The sequence below is a fragment of the Pan paniscus genome, chromosome 12 (assembly GCF_029289425.2).
Source record: "Pan paniscus chromosome 12, NHGRI_mPanPan1-v2.0_pri, whole genome shotgun sequence".
Classification (NCBI taxonomy): domain Eukaryota; kingdom Metazoa; phylum Chordata; class Mammalia; order Primates; family Hominidae; genus Pan; species Pan paniscus.
In genome coordinates this window covers 40,612,303-40,634,403 of record NC_073261.2, presented here as the reverse complement: position 1 = coordinate 40,634,403, position 22,101 = coordinate 40,612,303, and the positions used below count along the sequence as shown (strand labels likewise).

General features: G+C 56.0%; 1 protein-coding gene across 4 annotated transcripts in view; it reads left to right on the top strand.

Moving 5' to 3' along the window:
* The first annotated feature begins 2,371 nt into the window (after positions 1 to 2,371).
* The window catches only part of ATOH8 (atonal bHLH transcription factor 8), a 34,403-nt gene continuing 14,673 nt past the window's right edge, over positions 2,372 to 22,101 (top strand). For 2 of the 4 annotated variants that reach the window (XM_034953481.3, XM_034953482.3), the window contains exons 1-2: positions 2,469 to 3,601; positions 12,627 to 12,818. In XM_034953481.3, the coding sequence (XP_034809372.1) occupies positions 2,825 to 3,601; positions 12,627 to 12,818 (969 nt within the window). In that variant the 5' untranslated portion in view covers positions 2,469 to 2,824. Of the gene's footprint in view, positions 3,602 to 12,626; positions 12,819 to 21,581; positions 21,904 to 22,101 lie in introns of those variants that run through there. The other 2 variants (XM_034953483.3, XM_003816571.6) reach the window with 2 other exon arrangements.

The window sequence follows — 22,101 nt, the reverse complement described above, 5'->3', positions numbered from 1 at the left end:
CACAACCTAACTAGCCACGGGCACCCCAGTCTTCAGCTACACCCAAGTCTGGGATGCAAGGGGGCCTTAGCAGCTGGCTGACCCAGGATGCCCAAGGTCACCATTCCCTAGACTCTAGGCATCATGCCACATGCTGCACATGCTGCGTCTTTGAGTCCTTGCAGCCGTGTGAGGCACGGTATCATTACTCCCGTTTTACAGAGGAAGATACTGAAGCTCAGAGAGTGCCTGAGCAGCCCTGGAGAAGGAGTGTCACTTTTCCTCCATCTCTGCCACTGACTGGCTGGATGCACAGGAGGATTGGGTCTCCAGACAGGACTGTAAAGGGCACGAGGGTTGCCTGTCCTTATCAGAGGTTTCCTGAGCACCAGCCCTTAGAGACAGGGAGGAAGGCAAGAGTGCGCCTTTGAGGAACGCACAAGCCCAGGAGTTCCAACAGGGCTGCAGTGGAGGCTAAGTTGCAGCAGGACTTTTGAGCAAGCATGCACAGAGGCCAGCAAGAGCAATTGGAGGCTGTGGTGAGCAGGGAAGGTTCGCAGGAGGAGGGGGACCAGAGCTGGTCATCGAAGGGTGAGGAAGAGTGTGCGTTGCAAAGGGGAGCCGTGGGAGACCTGGGAGCAAAGGCCAGAACTTTAGGGTTCGAGGCTGAGCAGGGAAACGACAGGAGAATGAGGGCTCCTCTTTGGCAGCACACCCTTGGTCTCCAGGACAGAGATAAGGTGCAGGAATATGCAGGTGTCCAGGGAAGACGGTGTCTCCGGGAGCACATGCTTTATGATGCTGGCACCCACCTTGGTGGCAAAATGAGATTTTGCATTTACTATATTCAGAAAACTGCATGCCTCAGTGTGTGTGTGTCTATGTTTGAAGTCTTATGTCAAAGTCCTTTGACATCCAACTCTTTGTCCTTTCCCAGCTACCCTGAGAAGGTTGGCTGGAAATATCCTCAAAGACAGAAAAGAGTGCCGGTGGGAGGAAACGTCTTGTTCATGGTCATGGGGTTCCATCGTTGACAAACCAAGGCTCAACCGGGGCTGCTGGCTGCAGCTCCATGCTCCTGCCCCCAAAGCTATGCCCAGATCCCCATCCCACCTCCCAGCACCCTGCGTGCCATCTGCCTCCTCCACCCCTAGGCATTCTCCCATGGAGGAGAGAAGCACTCCACTCTGTGTGAGCCCTTGTGTTTTCATCAGAGTTCAAGGCCAGGGTCAAGGGTCCATCTTCTCCCAAACCACCTTGCTGGCTTTTAGTGTCCACCTTCCTTAAGGAGTAACATCACAGAGAAGGGACCAGCAAGGAGTGAAGCCCTGTTCTGAGCCTCGGAAGGGAGCGGCTGGGAAGTAGTCCTCTGGCAAGGACATCTGAGGGCCTACTAGTTTGACCCCTTCTTTCCAGAATCTCCAGTGGAATGGCACTGATGACTGAGGGTCTGGGGGGTCTACCTCTGCCCCTTGCCAATAACCGTGGGCACCTGCAAAGCTCTCACCTGGTGCCAGGCACTGCTCTGAGTGCCTTGCGCATACACGCTTTTCACACTGCCTGGGGAGGAAGGTACGATTATGACCATCGTTTTACAGGTGAGGAAAGGGAGGCACAGAGAGGTTAAGTGACTTTCCCAAGGTCATTCAGTGAGTGGCGGAGCTGGGGTTTGACCCCAGGAAATCTGCCTCAAGTAGCTGTTTTGCCTCAATAAATAATAATAACAACAACCACAGCTACCATTTGACGACCCGTTCCTATGTGCCTAGTGCTTTAATTCCTCAGAGCAATGCTGTGACTTAGGCGTTGTTCTCCGAATTTCTCATAAATCCCGGTTTAGCAGGGCGCCTGGAGTGAGGTGACTGCGGAGGCTCGCAGACGTTAGGTCTGCCTAAATCCGAAGCTTCCACCCTCCTCTGCCTCTGTGACTTGCTGCGTGACTTTGGAGCTTTCGGAAACTCAGTTTCCCTGTCTTAAGCCCTCTGCTCCTCTTGCTTTCAGGCTCCAGCAAGTGAGAGTGGACTGGGTTGCCGTGCCGGGCGGGTGTGGGTCGCCGGGCAACTCCGGAGTCTCCCCTTCCCCATCGGCCCCCAGCAGAAGTCCCAGCTCCCGGCGTTTTCTGTCTCGTGGCGAGTTGGGACGGAGGGAGCGGCGGGAAGGTGCCGGGTGGGCAAGGTCGGAGCTGCGTCACCGAGAGGCCGGCAAGGCCAGGGAGAAAAGGCCCCGCTGTGATTTGGGGAAGGGCCGGGGGGCCCATAAGTCACGTGCTCGGGGCGGTTGTGCAGGAGCGGACTGTCCTCTGGGAACATAGAAGCGCCCCCGACTAGAGTAGGGGCGGGGAGGGAGCGCCGGAGGAGGCAGGTTCTGGGCCAAGGGGATGGGGGTGGGGGGGAGGTAGGGAGCCCGCGGACAAAGGAGGCGGCCGGCGGCCCAGCTGTTTTGAAAAATGCTTCCTGTTTCTTTAAAGGCGCTCGCGGCTCGGGCGGCCGGGGCTGGGGAGGCGGTGGCGGCGGGAGCTGCCTCCTCTCCGGGCGGCGGCGCTGACTGATCTCGCTAACTGGGCTTCTGTGTAAACTGAGGCTAAACAAACACAGATGGAGCGCAGCGGGCGTTCTCCAGAAATGCTGGCAAGGAGGCAGCGACTTCAGATGACACTCTGAGCGCTCCGGGAACGGACAGCCCGGCGGCTTCCCGAAGCCGGCGGCGCAGCTGCCCGGGGCGAGGGGGAGAAAGGGAGAGAGGGAGGGGTAAGGCGGGCGAAGGGGGAGAGCCAGAGACTCCTCGGCGCTGAGCGCGGCGGCGGCCCGGGCAGCCCCACGCCCCTGCCTCGCGCGCCGCCCGCGCCATGAAGCACATCCCGGTCCTCGAGGACGGGCCGTGGAAGACCGTGTGCGTGAAGGAGCTGAACGGCCTTAAGAAGCTCAAGCGGAAAGGCAAGGAGCCGGCGCGGCGCGCGAACGGCTATAAAACTTTCCGACTGGACTTGGAAGCGCCCGAACCCCGCGCCGTAGCCACCAACGGGCTGAGGGACAGGACCCATCGGCTGCAGCCGGTCCCGGTACCGGTGCCGGTGCCAGTCCCAGTGGCGCCGGCCGTTCCCCCAAGAGGGGGCACGGACACAGCCGGGGAGCGCGGGGGCTCTCGGGCGCCCGAGGTCTCCGACGCGCGGAAACGCTGCTTCGCCCTAGGCGCAGTGGGGCCAGGACTCCCCACGCCGCCGCCGCCGCCGCCGCCTCCTGCGCCCCAGAGCCAGGCAACTGGGGGCCCAGAGGCACAGCCTTTCCGGGAGCCGGGTCTGCGTCCTCGCATCTTGCTGTGCGCACCGCCCGCGCGCCCCGCGCCGTCAGCACCCCCAGCACCCCCAGCACCGCCAGCGCCGGAGTCCACTGTGCGCCCTGCGCCCCCAACGCGCCCCAGGGAAAGTTCCTACTCGTCAATTTCACACGTAATTTACAATAACCACCCGGATTCCTCCGCGTCGCCTAGGAAACGACCGGGCGAAGCGACTGCCGCCTCCTCCGAGATCAAAGCCCTGCAGCAGACCCGGAGGCTCCTGGCGAACGCCAGGGAGCGGACGCGGGTGCACACCATCAGCGCAGCCTTCGAGGCGCTCAGGAAGCAGGTACCCGCTCCCCGCCGCACGCCCTCACTGCGCCGGGGGACGACTGAGGGAATGGGTGGGCGAGTGGCCGGGGCGGGATAGAGGTGTGTTTAAGGGGCAAGCTGCCCCGCCCGGTCCGACCCTGGTGCCCAGACAGGTGTGGGCAGTCCTAGGGTATGGCTCATAGTTTTCAAAGTGGCTATAAGAGTTGGTTATCTCTGGCCCGAGCACCCCCCGCCCTCAACCCCCGCCTCGGGGGTAACGCTGTCTGCGCTTCTGACTTCAGCCTCCATAGTTCACTTTTATGGCAGCGAGTATTTGCCTGCCGGAGTCCCCTGGGCGCGGTGCGGAGTGGAGAGGGGAAATGTGGGAATCTGTCAGGGGAGGAAGGGGGGAGCCTTCTCCAGTTGGTGGTGGCAAGGTCCGGAACGCTGCGGTGGGACAGTCCGGGGGAGTTGTCAGCCCCTCTTCAGGCCCCAGCGGTGATGCCCCGAACACTCAGGTTGCTTCCGGGCTATGCACTCCTTGCCCTGGCATCCTCAAGAACCCGCGCTACAAGCCTGTGCCCTCTCCCCAGGGGTGGGCTCAGGAATCGGCTGGTGGGAGTCTTTCTAGCAGATCCCTTCCTTTCACCCGTGGTGAAGCAGGCAGCTCTGCCGAGGGGACTGCCTAGGTTGGGGATTCCCTCTGGAGCATCTTCAGAGCCTAGTTCTGGGGTGGGTCCGGGACTTTTTAGTTTGGGGCTGGTGCGGGCTGCCCTCACCAGACAGTGCCCCTGCGCAGGTAGCGGAAGAATACTTAACCCAAGAATTACCCGTGGTGGGGCGGGACAGTCGCTTGGGCTTCTAGGCTTCTTATTTTCTTAGCGAGAAGGAGCTCTAGGAAGGAGGTGGTGAGTTCTCTCCCACCCCTACACAGGGCGTGGGGAAGGGTTAGGGTAGATGTGGCTGGTTTGAAGGGTGTTTTTTTTTCTTTTTATTTGCATACTCTGCAGCTGACTTGCTGTGTGACTCCAGGAATGTTGCTCAACTTCTCTGGGCTTTATCCAGCAACAAAACATTTCAGAAACCATGATCTTCTTTTTGGATCACTCTCCTCTTCCTGCTGGGGGTTGGGGTGGGGTGGGGCAGTAGTGCCTGTGTCCATCCATGGAAAGGAAATTGAATCCTTGGAGGAAAGAGGCCCTATGACTTTTGAGCCAAAGTGTCTTGCTTGGGCTTGGGGAAAGTGGTCAGTGAGGTGGGGTGGGGGTGGGGGACGGGTGGCTGTCACAGACCAGGCTGGGCCTCTGCCCTCAGCCACACCAGCTGGAACCCTGGGCGGTGGGTCCAGTGGAGCAGTCAGTCCCACCCTGAGCCAGCAGCTCTGTGTCTGCATCGCTGGGTAGAGGTGGCGATGCGTGGGGGATCCTGCAACCCACTCCCCAGGACAGAAGGATAACAGAAGGGCCTGTCCACCTGCCCACCTTGCCACTAGGGAAGCCCCTCCTAGACTGGGGAGGCACATGCCCAGAGCCTTATAGCTGTTGAGTAGCAGGTCAGGGCTGGCACCTAGGGGCTTTGACTGCAGGTTCTGGGCCCTTGTGCTCCTCTATTGCCTCTCTGTATGCTGAGAGAATACTCATCTGAGTGCTTTGTTACATCTCATGTGCCCACTGACTTTTACTTCATTCAACAATCAATTCCATCTCATTTGATCTAAACATAATCCCTGTCGAAATTGGATTAACTCTATAGTATGGAACACTGAGGCCCAGAGATGGAAGGAGACTTGTCCAAGGTCACCTAGTGGGTTAGGGAAGATAACAGCAGTTTCTGGAATGCCCTTCTGGCCAAATGCTTCCCACAGTGCCATCTGTATCAGCGTCATGTACCACCCCCCCCAGCCCCCAGCCTGTGATGTTTGTTAACAATCAAGGCAGGGTGCACACTTGGCAGACCCTTTGAGATGAGATTGTTCATCCTGGTCTCCTTTGACTTCCCCCCTTACCGTGGGAAGTTCTCTATAAAAAGGGCAAGTTCAGTGTATCTAAGTAGAAGGCACACCCATGCCCTCTCAGGGAGAGCGTGTGTATGCAATGCAAACACACAGGCAGGTACACACACACATGCTCCTTACACGTGCTCAAGAGCACACACAAATGCATGGTCACAGAAGCACCTGTTCCTGTTTGTTTCCTCCTTGCCCTAGCCATTCTGCCCCTTCCCTAGAAAGGCTGCCAGGCCATAGTGGGCACCTGCCTGTTAGCTGGGAAGGAAAGAAATACAGCCAGGACGTTTCTGGTCATAGAACCAGGGGCCAAGGCCACACCCACCATGTCCTCCTCACCACCATGGCACCCATTCGATAGAGGAAGTCCTGTGTTCTGGAGGAGCCCCTTCCTCCTCTGGGCCTCAGTCTTCTCTGTAAAATGTACTCCGCACCCCCTCCCCGAATTCAGATGAGCTGCAGCTCTGGAGCTAGGCTCGGGCCTGACTGAAATGGGTCCTTGGAAATGGACAAAAGGCAGATCAGCTCCGCCTGAAATGGGGCCTTGGCCAGTGTGGCACTGAGATGGGTTCTGGGATTGTGGCTCTGGCCTGGGGCTTCATTCTCCTGAGCAGCTTCCTGGTACCATGAAAGAAGCACTGATCTGGGAAACTGGAGGCCAGGCATTGAGTTGTTCCTCCCCTGCATGCCTTCTGTGTGGCTGTGGACAAGTCACTGACCCTTTCTGGGCCTCAGTTGCTGAAGTTGTAAAATGGTAATATTGCTGACCTCATCCAGTGTTGAGAAGAGAAAGTGAGGAAAGGTAGGAGGCCTATAAGAGCAGTGAACATTTCTTTCATTTCATTTCATTTTTTTTTTTTTTTTTTTGAGACAGAGTCTCTTTCTGTTGCCCAGGCTGGAGTACAGTGGTGTGATCTCAGCTCACTGCAAACTCCACCTCCCAGGTTCAAGTGATTCTTCTGCCTCAGCCTCCCGAGTAGCTGGGATTACAGGTGCGTGCCACCACACCTGGGTAATTTTTTGTATTTTAGTAGGGTTGGGGGTTTCACCATGTTGCCCAGGCTGGCCTCGAACTCCTGAGCTGAGGTGATCCACCCACCTCTGTCTCCCAAAGTGCTAGGATTACAGGCATGAGCCACTGTGCACAGCCAGAGCACTGAACATTTCTTAAGCATCTCCAAGGTCCTCAGGGCTGGGCAAGGCTCTCCACAGATGAAGCAATAAGAATTCTTTAATTGTTTTAATAACTGTCACAGAAATTAGCATTCATCACATGCTTACTTCGTGCCAGGCATGGTGCTAAGCTTGTTATGTGTATTAGTTCATTTAATGAAATAGATATTATCGCACCCCCTGCCCTGTTTCACAGATGGTGACACTGAGTTTCAGAGAGCTTATGTAAGTTGTCCCGGTCTTTTGCCACTGCACGTAGCCTTGTGGGTTTTGTGCTACATGCTACCTTGGCACACCGTTTGCCAGCCTCCAGGGTGGCGGTGCCTCGTGGTCATGTACAGTGGCAGCCTGCGTAGCTGTGTGCCGCTGTTGCTGCGGAGCTTGGGTTGGACTCCCAGGACCCAGACTCCTAATAGCTCTGCTCCTCAGCCTGTCTAATGTCCTGGAGCCATCTACCCTCAGCATGAGGAAGCCAGACAGGCTCCCATTGTGTCATAATCCACTGTCCTCTCAACCAGGAAGGGAGCAGGGAGGGTGGCTGCAGGGCCGCAGGTGGGGAGGTGCAGGTGGGAGAGAGGCCCTCTGGTCTGGTCTGGTCTGGGCTGGGTGGTGCAGGGCAGATGGTCAGGCCCCAGCACATGCCACCAGCGCAGCTGCACCAGAGCCCTCCCTACCGCCTCATGTGAAGGCCATGTGTGCACAGCTGGCCTGGCCCCGGGAGTGGGGCTGCTCCCTGCCAGGTGGGAGGGGTCAAAGGGAAAGGCTGGCCTTGAGGGGTGGTGAGGGAAGGGGCCAGAGTGGCAGGACCTTCTGTCTCACAAGCTGTGCCCACCCTTGGGGCATGTGGTGTGCGTGTGGATTTCCTCTCTCCCTTCAGGGCCCCTCAGGGTTGATGGAGGATGGCAGCAATGGAAGACAGTGCGGGGCCCCGGCTTCTGCCGTGGTCCTCTCCACGGAGGACATGCCAAGCACCTGGGGCCCGGGCTACCTCCCCTGCTGCCCCTGGAGCTTCCCAGGGGGTCTTCACCGAGTGAACTCAGGGTGGCCCTGGAGGGGGTGTGGGAATGGTGCCCTCAGCACCTCCCTCACTCTGAAACCCCACAGGGTGCAAGGAGTGCATAGGGAGTGCAAAGCAGCCTGTACACCATCCTCTCGGGCAACGAGGGACAGGCCTGCCTGCACTGGGGGCTCCATGCAGGTAGGTAAGGGTGACAGAGGCCTTCCTCCTGTTCCATCATGTCCAAAGTCACCAGGGTGGCTGCCGTGGAGCCTCACTGCACTGAGTGAGGCCTTACCTGAGCCTGCTGTGGGATGTCCGTAGTGCTGTCTTCCCATTTTACAGATGAGGACACTTACAGAGAGGTGACGCAGATTGCTCAAGCCCACAGAGTGACCAGGATCTGTACTGAGGCCTGTCTGGCCCTGGGGCTATAGCTCTTAACCACCAAGACCCAGGTTCTCAGGGTCCAGCCTGGTGGCAGTGCAGGAGGCTGGGATTTTAAAGAACCTATTTAGATAGACTTTGGGAAGGACATTGAACAGCTCTGGGTAGAGTGGCTTCACGTCGGGAGTCCAGCACTCACTGACACGAGACGATCAGATGATAATTTCAGTGGAATCCGGTGCTCATCTGTGTGTAGTGGATGTGGTGCTGTTGGAGCTCTATGGGCCCAGGAATCTTGGTGGGCTTCCAGGAGGGCGTCTTGGGCTGGGTCTGCAGGGTGGGCAGGAGTTGGCACAGAAGCAGGAGCATGGAGGGCTTTGAGGCCTTTCTTGCATTCTCTGGTGGGTTCTTGGAGTTGTTTCTTTAGGAAGTTTTCCCACATTTGCCCCTGCGATCTCATTCTGAGCTAGCGGGTGTTCTAATGCCCATTTTACTGGTGAGAAAACTGAGGTCCTGTAAGCTTATGGACCTGCCTAAGGTCACATGGCTGGCCAGGAGTGGAGCCAGGCCCTCGGGCTCCCAGGCCAGTGCTCTTCATGTTTTTTCATGCTTGCTGGAACTGGGTCCAGCTTAGGGTGGGTGGGGTGGAATGTTTTGGGGGCATATGGGACCTCGCGAAAATGCCAAAGTCTGTTCCTCCAAAGTTTAAAAATCCTTGTGGGATGAGCACAAGGCAGATCCTTTTACTTTTCTGGAAGTTGGGCAGTCTGTCGGGAGTGGGAGCCAGGTAATTCTGCCTCCTCCTTTGGCCCGTGTCCTCTGACCAGGGTGAGCCGACGATGGCTGTGGGGGACTCTGTAGGCGGTGTGGGTGGGTGGGCTCTGGGCCTTGCTGTGGATACTCTAAGAGGGATCTCATGGCATCATCAGCCCAGAACTCTCCATCCCCAGCTCAGGAGGATGGGCTGCCTACCTCCTCACCTTAAACTATAGACACTTATTCAGATCCCCAAGCAGTGCATGCTGGAAAGAGCCCAGCTAAGCCACGAGTTCAAAACGCAGCTCTTCACTCACCAGTTGGGAGATCCAGGAAATTCCTACATGCCTGAGAATCACATGCTTTTCTGTAAAGTGGAAGTGACCATTTCTACCTCATTGGGCCACTTAAAAGATGAATACAGACATTGTATTTGAAACATCCACCCTCTGCCTGGCCTTATAGATCGTAATAACTGCAAGGTGGCCTGGGCCCAACAGTCACGGAGAATCTGTGCCGCTCAGACTCCGGTGGAAGCTGCTTGATGTAGTCCTTGAAGCTCTGTGAGCTGCCCAGGCGTTGCTACTCTGACTTTCCAGATGAGGAAACGGAGGCTCTGAGGAGTGAAGGCACTTCCCAAAGTCACACCGCTTGTAAGTGCCTGGAATTCAGACCAGCTCTTTCCACCATACTTCGACGTCCTAGAACCAGAACGGGTGCTAAATTCTCACTTTGCAGTGGCAGCCCAGGCTGGGGTGCCTCTGAGCTGGGCTGTTGGGGGCTGAGGGGCTGCATCCGGGGGCATGGGCACCAGGAGGATCTGGAATTGGCCAGGTGGTAAGGAGCTGCCTCTAGGGGTCGGGGAGAAGGAGAGGGGAGCAACCTGCAAGATGCCTTTGGTGTCCCTTATGTGGCTACCTCCGGTGTGGTGGTGGGAGCTGGGAGAGCCTAGTGGCTATGTGCCTGGTGTCAGTCAGATGAGTTTCAGGCTCCAACCGGGTCTTAGCTTAGTGATCTGGGGCCCAATATGTCACCTCTCTGTTTTTGTGTGTACAGATGGTGGGGAAGGTTTTAAATGGGCTAATACTACCTGTAAATAGCTACCACAGTGTCAGATATACAGGAGCTCAATGGATGGGTTTCTTCTTGTTAGATCTGGAGCTTGATAGAAATAATAGGGCAAGGTGACATATCTAGGACAGAACTGGCCCAGAACCTGGCATGGGGGCCTCTAGATTGGCCTTGGCCTCAGCTGTCACTTTGTGGTCCTACAGTGACCCTGGATCACAGCGTACAGATCCCTTCCAAAATCCCTGCTCCCTCCTGGAAGCCCAGCTGTTACGGGCCATGGGCTCAAAGAGCTGGGTCTTTAAGGGAAACTCCTGGTGTGGCCTCTGTGTGAAAACAGTGCTGAGGGCTGTGTCACAGAGCTGCACCCAGTCCCCAGAGTCTCCCTCAGGCTGCCACACCCTCCCTGGGGTGAAGAGGAGGCAGAAGTGCTGGCTGGCCCCTGAGACCCCCTTCCCTGCCCCAGGACTACCAGACCTTGTTTATTTGTTCAGGTTGATAAAGCAGGATTCCCTGGACTCTGGCTGGGAACGAGCAAAGTGCATTGTTCTGCCAGCATTTCTGGGATGGGTTTGGAGCTGCAGCCAGGGCTGGGAGTGGGAGATGGGGTGAGGGATGGAAATGCATGGGAGCTGGCTTTCTCTGTTGCCCTCTTCTCCCTCTCTGGGTTTCCTAGTCTCAGCACCCCCAGAGGGTGGAGGGTAGGGCAGGCACGTGTCCTGGCTCCAGACCTCTGGCTTCTCACCTCCTCTGGAGCCCCTCTTTGAGGACCTTCTGCAAGACCAACCATAATGCTTTCACAGACCTCTATCAGGCCTTACTCAATGCAATGCACACATCATCTCATTTAATCCTTACCTCCCTCCTTGTGAGATCAGTCCTGTTCCCGATATGACAAGGAAACCGAGGCTCAGAAAGATTCTGTCTATTGCCCAGAGCATTACAGCTAGACAAAGCTAGAGCCAGGAGTTGAACCCACGTGACAAAAAGATACGCTTAGCTTTATGCCAGATAGCTTCATCTTCATCATCAGAGAGAGGAAAGGTGTTTGAGCCCAGTTCAAAATATTCTAGAGTGAAGATCCAGAGGGAGAGATCATTCATTTGTTCACTCATTGCCTTAATCAACAAACCCTTTTGAGGGCCTGTTATGGGCAGGACCTGTGCTAGGCACTGCAGACATAGGCCTTCCCCCCACAGTTCATAGGGAGACTGAGCACTAAAGAGCCACAGTATGGGCAGTTAAGGACAGACGGGGTGCTATTAGGGCCCTATTAAGGGCAAGCTGTCCCTCCTGGTGTAGGGTAGGGGAGGTCAGGGAAAGTTCTTGGACACAGTGAGGTTTAAAGTGAGATCAAAGTGGGCGATGTGTTTAGGGTCCCCAGTCTGGGGTGACTGTTCATGCTTTTTCTCCATGCTCTGGAATAGGGATTTCCATCCTTGGCACTATCGACATTTGGGGGCGGGTAGTTCTCTGTTGTGGGGGCACTGTAGGATCCTGTGCTCTGTAGGATGTTTAGCTACGTGCCCACCTCCGTCCCTGCAATGCCCCCACTCCCCTGTCCCTAGGGGACAAAATCATCCCTGGTTGAGAATCACTGGCCTGAAAGAATGCCTGGCATATGGTGGGCGCTCACTAAATACTTGTGTGGATGCATCATGCCATCCCACCCCTGTGGGATACGAGTTCATCAATGATATGGATGCCACGTGTAGATCCTCAAGAGCCATAGCGAGGAGTAAACCAGGAGCCATCGTTGCTGGATTGTTAGCCCTTTAGGTGAACAGTACATTATAGGAACAGTGGGGTCTATTAGCACCTATCAGGTTGATTTTGTGGAGCTATTTCCAGGTTCCAAGACAGAACTCTGTTCAAGTGTACCACAGTCTTTGGAACTTTTTGTTCATGCAGCACAAATATTGGTGGAGAGAGATATTAAAAATTAAAGGCTCCATCTTTCACCCCATACAAATCCCTGTGCAATTAGTGAGGAGCTAGTTGGTGATGAATCATTGACAAACGTGTCAAGTTTGTTCAGTGCCGTGTGTATTACGCCACTGTTGTCTGCCCAGCAGCACCCCAAGTCCTGAGGGCACAGAGTAAAAGATTTTTAAAAAATGAAAACCAGCCATGTTTGTGTCTTTCCAGCTGAGCACTGACACTTTCCTTCCTGTATGTCCCCAGAGTCCCAGGTGTGACATTATAACCTCACTCAAGTGTAAGTTCTCTGAAGTAGGAATCAAGTCATTCATTGTTGCACTCCCCAAGTGCCCAGCAAAACAAGTGTTGCTGAATGAATGAATGGAACATCAGAGCTGAAAAAACAAAATGCCTCTCAGGAATCTCAGAGAGATTCCTCCTCAAGAGGGTGGAGGACAGAGCTCTGTAGTGGTTGTGGAAATTCACTGAGCTTAGATTCAGACTGACTGGATGGTGGGCATAAGCCAAACCTGTTTCTTCCCCTGCAAAATGGGAATGTGGGTATATCTCAGAGCAGATGAGCTGACGTGTGTGTGTGTGTGTGTGTGTGTGTGTGTGTGTGTAAACAGCAGGTGCGTAGAGCAGATCATAAGATTAGGGTGGAGGGCTCAGATATACCATAGACAGGCCGTCTCCCATGCCTGCCAGGCTGGGCACTGCGCCCCTGCAGCCCCTCCTGACGCCTTCTCTCCTCAGGTGCCGTGCTACTCGTATGGGCAGAAGCTGTCCAAACTGGCCATCCTGAGGATCGCCTGTAACTACATCCTGTCCCTGGCGCGGCTGGCTGACCTCGACTACAGTGCCGACCACAGCAACCTCAGCTTCTCCGAGTGTGTGCAGCGCTGCACCCGCACCCTGCAGGCCGAGGGACGTGCCAAGAAGCGCAAGGTATGCACCAGCTGGGTGGGCGGTAGCTTCTGGGGAGCATAGGGGAGGCAGGGACAGGAACTTGGGGGTGCCCTGCCTATGCCCAGAATTCTGAAGGGGCCAGAGAGATCAGCTCTTGGAGGTTTGCTGGGAGTTGCCTCAGCTTCAGTGCTCCTCAAATCCCTGGGATTATAGGTGTGTCTCTACTTCTGGTAACCGGCTGCTGGGTGACCTCGAACAGTCACCCAGGGTCTCTGGGCCCCGGTTTGCTCCTCACTTAAATGAAGAGGACCATTTATCTCTAAATTCCCTTCCTGACCTTAGGTGCTCTGGTGCTGAATTCCTTGGGTGGCCTCTGATAGATGTCATACCAGGACAAGATTCCCCTGAGCAGGGTGACAGCCCAGGAGAGCCCTTTGGCAGGTTTTGGGAGGGTGACTTGGCCTGTGGGTTATCTGAGGCTATGCATTAAGGGCGGTGATGGTCATTCATTCATTCATTCTGGAGAGACTGATGAAGCTCCAACCATGTGCCGAGCATACTGGGCAGGGGTATAAAGATGACAAACATATGGTCCTGGTCCCCATGCAGCTCACAGGAGGGTCAGGGAGACCCTCTTGTAAGTAGATGAGGGCAGGAGGCCTGTGCTAGGGGCAGTGGAAGGCCAGGTAGAAGAGAGACAGATTCACTCCCTGCCCACGGGAGTTTGAAAGGGCATCTTAATGTAAGTGGTGTTTAAGCTGGGACCAGCAGGACAACCAGGTCACCAGGCAGATGAAGGAGGGAACAGCATCTGAGGCAGAGGGAACAGCTTGTACGAAGCCTGATGTGGCTGGGGAAATGCATGCAGGGGGAAAGGTGTTGGGCACAGCTACAGGTCCCCAGGTGGCCAAAGCTCTGGGCATTCCCAGTCAGGGGTCAGTGCTGAGCAAGGCTTAGTGCAGCCCTCCGGATCTCTGTTACCACGTGGCTTCAGGGAGAGCAACAGAGAGTGGGATCCAGTCTACATCTGTGAGGCAAGAGGCCTGTCCCTGCCTAGGGCAGGGGGCGGACTCTGTCATCCTCCATCCATTCTTTCCGCTGCCTCCTTCCTTCCTGGCCCGCCCCTCCCCCATCCCTGACATTCCTCTCCAGACCCCTTTCCAGCAGGCCCCTCTGTGGGTTCTCCGGGTTTCCCGGAGGTCCCCCACGGACTCCAGACTCATGCCAGGGAGGGTCACGACACCTCCTCAGGGCTCCCCGCTGCCGCTGCCACGGTAACTGCACGTTGCATTCCTGGGAGTGCTTTAACATGGACCAATTAGACAAAATCCTCATCAAGTGGGTGAGAGAGGAAGCGCCACTGGCGGCTCTGGGCGGCTTTCCTCTGGAAAGTGACACTGGTAAATTAGGGCGTGATTGATGGCTCCCGCGGCGCTCAGTGACAAAGGAGGTTTGTAAACTCTCGGTGAACTTCCCCTGGCATTCAGGCAGTCCGGAGGTATAGATGGGCAGAGTGGGCAGGCGCCCCGTCTCCATCTCAGCCCCTCACTGCCCTACCCCCGCACCCTCCTCTTCACCCAGGGAAGGCAGAAGCCAGCGTGGAGGTCCCGCCTTCCCGGGTTCTTTGAATGGAGCAGGGTCTTGGGCTGGTAGGAGGCTGGACGCCTGGCTGGTGAGGAAGGAGGGACAAGTTGGGTGGAGAGGCCCAACAGAGCCGAGCTTTTGGCTTCCCCTGAAATCACCTCAAATCTAACACATCTTAGACACCCTCTGGGCCTGGTCCAACCTTCCCATTGTGGAGTCTGGGACTTTACCTGAGGCTACAGACTGTGGTTAAGAGCATCGCACAGCCCTGAGTTCAAGCCCTGGCTCACCACTCACCAGCTGTGTTATCCTGCACCCATTGCTTAGCCTCCTCCGCCTCAGTTTTCTTGTTGATAAGTGGGGACGGTGGAAATACTCACTCATGGGCCACCGTGAAGATGAAAGGAGTTACTGCAGGAGAGCGTGTGGTGTCTGCATGGTCATCGTCCTCAGGGTAATGATAATGAGCCCCTAAAATGCTTGAGCTCTGAACTTGAGGCTTATCCTATGGGGCTTACTTATGTGGTGAAATTGCCCTGGAGAGGGATTTTGGGGGTCGAGATGGAAGTTCCAGGGTAGGAACTCGTCTGTTTCCTCTCCACCCACCCTCCCTCCCTCCCCCCCCCACACCCAGCCCGGGCCTGAGGGCACTTCCTGCCTCCTGCCCTCCGTCTTTCCCAGCTGGGTGAGGAGGTCACCCAGCTGGGACTCTGGGAGGTGGGGTCTGTATGTCTTTGCCCTAATGACCTTCATGGTCTCGCAGACTCACATCATATGTGTGGTGACACATTTCTCATATGAAACCACTCAGGAAGCCCTGGCTGGCCCTGCGTCTCCCCATGGGGGCCGGTGTTCATAATTCCAGCCCTTCCCATACCAGCCCCTTCCGTAGTTTTATCTGGACAACCAGGATTTGACCCGGCAGCCTTTGCAAGTGTGGGCATCTCAAGCAGCCAGATTCCTTTCCAGCTCAGGACCCCTGGAGTCGCTGGAGCCTTCGAGCTCCCAGGCAGCCCTTCCAGGCAGGCCCCTGTGTCCCGCTTCTGGGCACCTATGCTTTTGCGGTCATAATTGCTAGCTGTCACCCTCCATCTGTCTGTCTACCTGTCTTTCTCTCTGAGTCTGGCTCACACTGTTCCCCTCTTTATCCGCTCTCTTGGTGGGGATGTGTGGCCCCACACTGAAGCCCAGCATAGCTGGCCTTAGCTGGTCCCCTCGGCAGATGTCCTGCCCCAGAGTGGACTCATGGGCCCTGACACCGAGGGGGCCTGAAGCCCCAGGGGAGGGTACTTCCCTGCCTCCTGGGGCCCCTTGTCCTTCCCTTTTTTTGGGGGGCTTGAGATGGCATTTGAATGAGGAGCCCATCTTTAGATGTGTCCTGGCTTTCGAGTTGCAATTGGAACCTCACCGGTTTTATTTTCTTCATTTTGTGGCCTCCCAGCCTGGGACTCCTGAGGCCCCACCTCCATTTACAGAGATTCTGTTTGGGGAATCAACCCCCAGGACAATTGAACCAACAAATATTCTTTCCTCATGTCTAGGATTATTTCTGTGAAAAGACTTGCAAAGGTCTACCAGTAGATTGCACGTGGTTATGAGTTTTTGGGAAGAGGTGACTGAGAGCACGCACTGCTCACAGCGCTCAGTCCTGCCACACCACAGCCTGGGAGCCAGGCAGGGGCCAGGGGAAGCCCAGGAACTTATAACAGGTGCTGGGAGGAAGAGCCCCTCTTCCCCACCCTTCACCCTCTTCAGCAGGTGTCTACCCCCCCTCAACAGGACATGTGACTACTGTAGGGGTCCCCAAGCAAGAGATGGGAATCTCAAAGTGCTTCTTGGTATTCCCTCCCCCCTTCCCTCCCCTCTCCTTCCCTCCCCTGCCCTCCCCTCACTTCCTCCCTCCCTCCCTCCCCCCTCCCCTCCCCTCCCCTCCCCTCCCCTTCCCTTCCCTTCCATGAACAGCTATTGAGTACCCTCTATGTACCTGACACAGTGCAGGTACAAAATAATTTACCACATAGTCCCCACCATCATGCAGCGACTGAACACTTCTTGGTCTAGAGGATTTGGGAACCAGGAGTGGTTAGGGTGAGAAAAGGGAAAAAGCAAACCAAAGAATTTCTGCTTCTAACACAAATTTCTAGCCATCAGGGGCCATCAGGAAGTTGTGGACTGTGGAGGGGACCCAGGAGGGCTGGAGAGATTGCCCAGAGTCCTGCAGGGGCACAGGAGGGCAGGAGAGGGGTGAGAACTAGAGCCTTCCATCCAGACCTGCTTTGCCCTCTCTGGGTCAGGAGGTGGGTTCATGGGTTGGAGTCCCCACCACACAGGGTCTGGATTAGCACACAGTCCCTGGGCCACCACCCTGGGGCTTGCCTCTTGGCGTCACCTTGGAGATGGCCCTGGGACAGGAGTGTGGGCCCAGTTTGAGTCTGAATGATATTACGAGTGTGTAGTTTCTCTGTGAGGCCCCTCCACCTGACTTCAGGCCACTGTCCCTCTCACGACCACTCAGGGTTGCCGGAGTCCCTTGCTGTTCCTCTCTGGAAAATGAGATGACCACCTAAGGCCTACTTGCTTCCCAGCCCTTCCTACCCCAATGAGCCACGCTTGCCGCTCCATGTGCTGTGGCTGTGGAAGCCTCCCTGGTAAAGGAATTCCTGACAAGGTGCATGGTGGCCCATAGCTTCACAGTCACCCTCCTGGCAACTCAGTTGCATGTTAGCTGGGGTTTAAAGCCTTAGGGTAGAGGACTGCTGACGGGCCTGTCAGGCAGGGTTGCAGAAGCCTGGGAGCAAAAATCTGGACCAAAGGCTGTGAGGCCGCAAGCGGATGCCTGCTGTAGCAGCTGTGATGGCAGTGGTCATCGCTGGTGTGATTGGTGGCCATTTGAACTGTCCCATGCAGGGACTGCTTCCTCAGAGCTAATGTGTCCAAAAGAGGCTGGGCGACCCTCCTTCAAGATGCCCACTTGGGAGGTTGAGCTCAGTGTCCTCTGAGGTCCCTCCCACCCCAAGGAGCTGCACTGTGGGTCCAGGTCAGCATTAAGAATGAGATTTAAAGGGCACTCAGCTCCCCCTCCAAGCCCAGGTGCATCCTTCCGCCCATCTCAGCCCTCCTCGGCAGGGGGTGGGGAACCTGCATTCCTTGGCCAGTGAATCCTCCCCTTCTGGGCCTCACAGATCATGACTTTGAGGATTTGGAGCCCCATTTGGAAGCCCCAGTAGTGCAGAGGCCCATGTCAGAGGCCGCCCAGCAGAGAGACGGGCGGGAGGCCTGGAAGGACTCTGGGGAGTTCAGTTCTGACTCCGGCTGCAGCCAGAGATAATGCACGTTAAGCACCTGGCTCTGGGCCACGTTTCCACAGCTCCTGTTTTTAAAGCAGCAACTCCTGGGAGCTTCTGAGGAGGAGGAGGGGAAAGAGGAAGACAAGGAGGAGGCAGAACTGTTCCACACCTGGGCTGGGTGGGCCACCCCAGATCTATGGAATAGGAAAGCACTGATTTTGCACAAACCAGGTCATTGTCTTCTAATGATTTTAAGCCATCAGGTAGTATAATAATAACTACAACAACAGCTACTAAATTGATAGCATGTTTTGAGCCCTGGCAATAAATGGCCAGGAAGTTCCTGCCCTCAAGTTGCTCAAAGGCCCTGGTTTTGCATGGGAGACAAGACGAACCAGAAAGTGCTGAGTTGAGGGCTGTACCAGAGGCTTAGCCAGCAAGCTAGACCCCCCCGGGTGGTGTGCCTGCAGCCGTGTGTGCCAGTGCTGGGAAGGCGGGGTCTGCAGGGCTGGGAGGTTTGCTCCTGGCCCTGTGGGTAATCTGAAGCCAGAGGTGGCAATTAAGCCAGTGCAGCTTCATGAGATCTGTGTCCTCCCTCTTTTCCTTGCTGCTTTCTGGGGACAGGAGGCAGGTCCTAGTATGGCCTGGGTCCGCTTTGGAAGAACGTCTTGGGTGCAGACCCCCGTAGCTTCGGTGCCAGGGACAAGATGAAGGCATATTGGATTTTGTCGGGTGAAGGGGGTTTGGTGTGAGCTGAGGGTGTGTAGGAGGGGCCCCCTTCTGTCGGGATAGCTGAGCCCAGGCCTCGGACAGGATCCCTGGGTGCCAGCCCCTTCTGTGGACTGTGGGAGGCGGAGTCTCCAGAGCCGCACCCTGCCTGGATTCAGTTCCACCTATGGCCCCTAGGGTGCCCACCAAGGGGCACTGTCCCAGCTTTGTTCCTACCTCCCATGTACATTGTCAGCCCTGCTAAGGCCTTGTCTCTGAAAAGTGAGGAGCTGTCATAAGTGATTTCTAAGGCCCTTGCCAAGCCCACCTAAATCCTCTTTCTGCTTTAATGACTGACCCCTGTGTTACTTCTCAGGGCATTTCACAGAGATTTGAAAGTCGCTCCTAGAGACTGTTGGGACCTCAGGGCGGTTTGCCCTGAGAATACTGGCAACATCTGATGTTCAGAGAGCGTGGATCATGCGCCAGGCATGTGCTTGGTGCTTCCCGGGTATCACCTCGTGGGCTCCTCTCACCAACCCTTGAGGTGGGGGACTGGTGTTGCTCTGATGCACAGATGGTGAGTCCGGGGCTCCCTGAGCCCAAGGAACTTGCCTGAGATCACCTAACCACTAACAGAGGTGTGTGCCCCCAGCTCCTACCGCTTCCCTGTCCTGCTTCTCACATGGGAGTGGGGTTGAGGGGACGTTGGTGGCTCGCATCTCCAACTCCCCCCCGGCCCAGTTATTAAGTTAAATACCATCTGCTTTCAAAGCCCAAGGAGGCCATCTATGCTGGGGAAAAGGGGGGTGGGTGGGAAACCACCATCAAATTCCCAACTAGCCATAAAAATGGATGCAATTTATTTTTTCTGGCATTCCAATTACATAGACGTTTGTCGCCAGCTGTTTGTTCTAACACGGAGTGTTCTCTCAGCTGCCGTTTCTCTTCTCCCATTTGACACTGTTAGGCCACAAGTCTGGCAGGGCCTGGGCTGGAGGGGTCATTGGCTGGGGAGCCTCCCAGGTGAGCTGAGCTGGCTTTCCCTGAACGTGGACCGTGCCTCTGAGGTTCCCCGGGTGGTCTCGAGGCGAGGCGCAGGGAAAGGCTGGGGTGCCGCTTCCTCCCTCTTTTCACACTCTCTGCCCCTTTCCTCCTCCTCTCTCTTTTTCCAAATTGCTCCCCACCCTCAACATGCACTCCCAGACCCCACCCTTCTCCCCAACACACTGAGAATGAATGAAAACTCAGGATCTCTGACCTAGGGAGAAAAACCAGCTGTTCCTGCTCAGAAAGTCTCTGAGACGTGGGAAGTCCCCTCTGATGCCCTAACTGACCACCCTGGGGAATGCAGAGAACCCCCTGGAGCACCTCTGAGCCAAGATTCCCCTCTGGAAGCCCCTGTGGAGGCTCAGTGGCCCTCGGGACGCTGGAGAAGGGGTGTCTGTGTAGGGTGGGGGCTAACCCCAGAGAACGCTGTGGTTCTTTCTGGTGCTCTGTAGTGCTATCATTTAAGGCACAGGAACGCACGCTATGGCGGCCCTCAGCAAAACAGTGAAGTAGGCAAAGTGCAGAGCTCTGGGGCTGGAGACCTGGATTTGAGTCCTGGCACTGTCACTTCTTGCTCTGTGGCCTTGGGCATGTTATTTGACCTCTCTGATCCCCAGTCCTCTCATCTGTAAAGTGAAAGCACACAAATCTGCCTTGCTGCCTTGCTGAAAGGATTAAACAAGACCCCATATGAGAAAGGGCTGGTGTTCCCGGCGAGTGCCAGAGAGGAAATATCATGAATTTATAGCTACAAGGTAACAACTTAATTGGAACCCCAGGAAGGAACAGCTCAGAAAAGGGCAGTGCCAGGGTGGATGAATGACTGACCAGCCAAAAGGCAGATGGGGAAGGACCAACCTTTCTGAGTGAGAGATTCTTTCCCCTCTAGCACTTCAGCTCAAACCCCTGGTCCTGCACCCTTAGCATAGGGTGCAGCCTGCAGCCCATCCAGAAATCCTCGGATGTCAAAGTAGAGGGAGTCATACCAAGAAACATGCATAACATGTGGTCATATAATAATGCTAATCAGCACTGCAGCAGACCACCGCCACCACCAAGCACATCAACCATGTGGTGAGTGCCATTGTGTCCCCTTATGGGCATCCCACTCACATTATCTCTACCCCGTGTTATACTAACCCCAAAGTTGGGACCACTTCCCTCATTGCACAGATGGAAGACTGAGGCCAGGAGAAGGGTGTAACTTGCCTGGGGCCACATGGCCAGGAAGTGGCAGAGCTCAGTTTCCAACCTGTTTTATCTCTTTGGTTCTGAGTTCTGAGCTCTTCAGTCCTGAGGCCAGCCCGCTGCCTGAAGCTCGCACACTGCCCAGCACAGTGGCCTGTGCCCAGGAGGCCCCCAGCAAGTGCCTGGTGCCGTTCCTTGCCCAGAGCAACAGCTCTTATGTAAGCAGCCCGGCTGCAGCGCAGTGCAGGCTCCATTTAGCTGTGGGGAGCCAAGAGCCCGCTGGTGGTGGCCCTGGTGGTGGCGAGGGGTGGGTTGGGCAGGGAGGTGTCATCAGCTGCGGGCACCCCCAGCTTTGTGCCGCCGGCGAGGACTGACACCAGGTTAAGTCGCCTGGCGGCCTTTGGCTGCAGCTGGGAGCGCGCCTGGTTCCCATTCGGGCGCTGTGGTTTTGATTAGCTGTTCTGCGAGGCGGGCCTGCTGGTGAGTCCATGGGAGCTCCGCTGGAACAGAGGGTCCCCCGCCCGGCCGCCGCGGCCCCCCCTCCTGGCAGCCCCAGACTCCAGATGTTCCGAGCGCTCGCTGGGAAGGCCTGCTGGCGCCACGGAGGGCAGAGGGCAGGGAAAGCACGCGAGCTGGAAGCCCAAGCACTCAGTCACCACAGGCCTTGGCAGCCCGCCCGGCCCTCTGCTGGCACATTCCCCAGCTCTCCCCTGGCCATCTGTTCCCAAAAAACCCTTTCAGAGCCTCATCATCACTCAGGATACAACAGCGCGAGCAGCTGGTTTGGAGGCAGCAGGGAAAACCGTGCAAAAGGTTCTTTGTGAGAGAGGAAACTCGCTTATGAATAACAGGACTGGACGCCGTAAAAGTTGGCGGCTGGAATTCTTGTTTCTCAGGCGCCGCTGTTTTCTCTTGACTTTTTATCTCTGGTTTTTATTTTTTTCCCGTTTTCTTTTAATGTTGTTTCTTCCTCTTCTCACATCAGTTGTGACTTTTCTTCCTCCTCTGCGAACCCGAAGGCCACCTCATTAGTGCTCCTGACACTGCGGAACTTTTCTTTCTCAAGGCTGTTGTCACTGGGGATGGTTGAAAGTGACTATTTTCCTAAGAAAACAGCTGGAGGGGACATGGGAGCAAGAAGGTACTTGGGAGGGCATCTCAGTGTTGAGTCTCAAAACAGGCAGCGCCATGGCAGAGTCATTCCGCCGTCACCCTGAATAAACCCCATGCACACAGATGAGAACAATGTCTCCTCAGAGGGAGGGTCTGGGAGACCGGACACCATGCAGAGACCCCCATCAGCTCATCAGAGAGCTTCACGGAGATGTTCTGGGAGGACAATCACATTCATAAATACGCCGGTGCCTCGGCTCTGCCGCTGACTGCAGCATGACATGAAGCCTTTTTTAAGAACTGGCTGCTGCCGCCAAAGCCTTCTGGGAGATGTCTGCCTGGAACCTGGGCACCTCCTGGGAGCAGTCACTGGGTGGCCTGTCAGGGGCTGT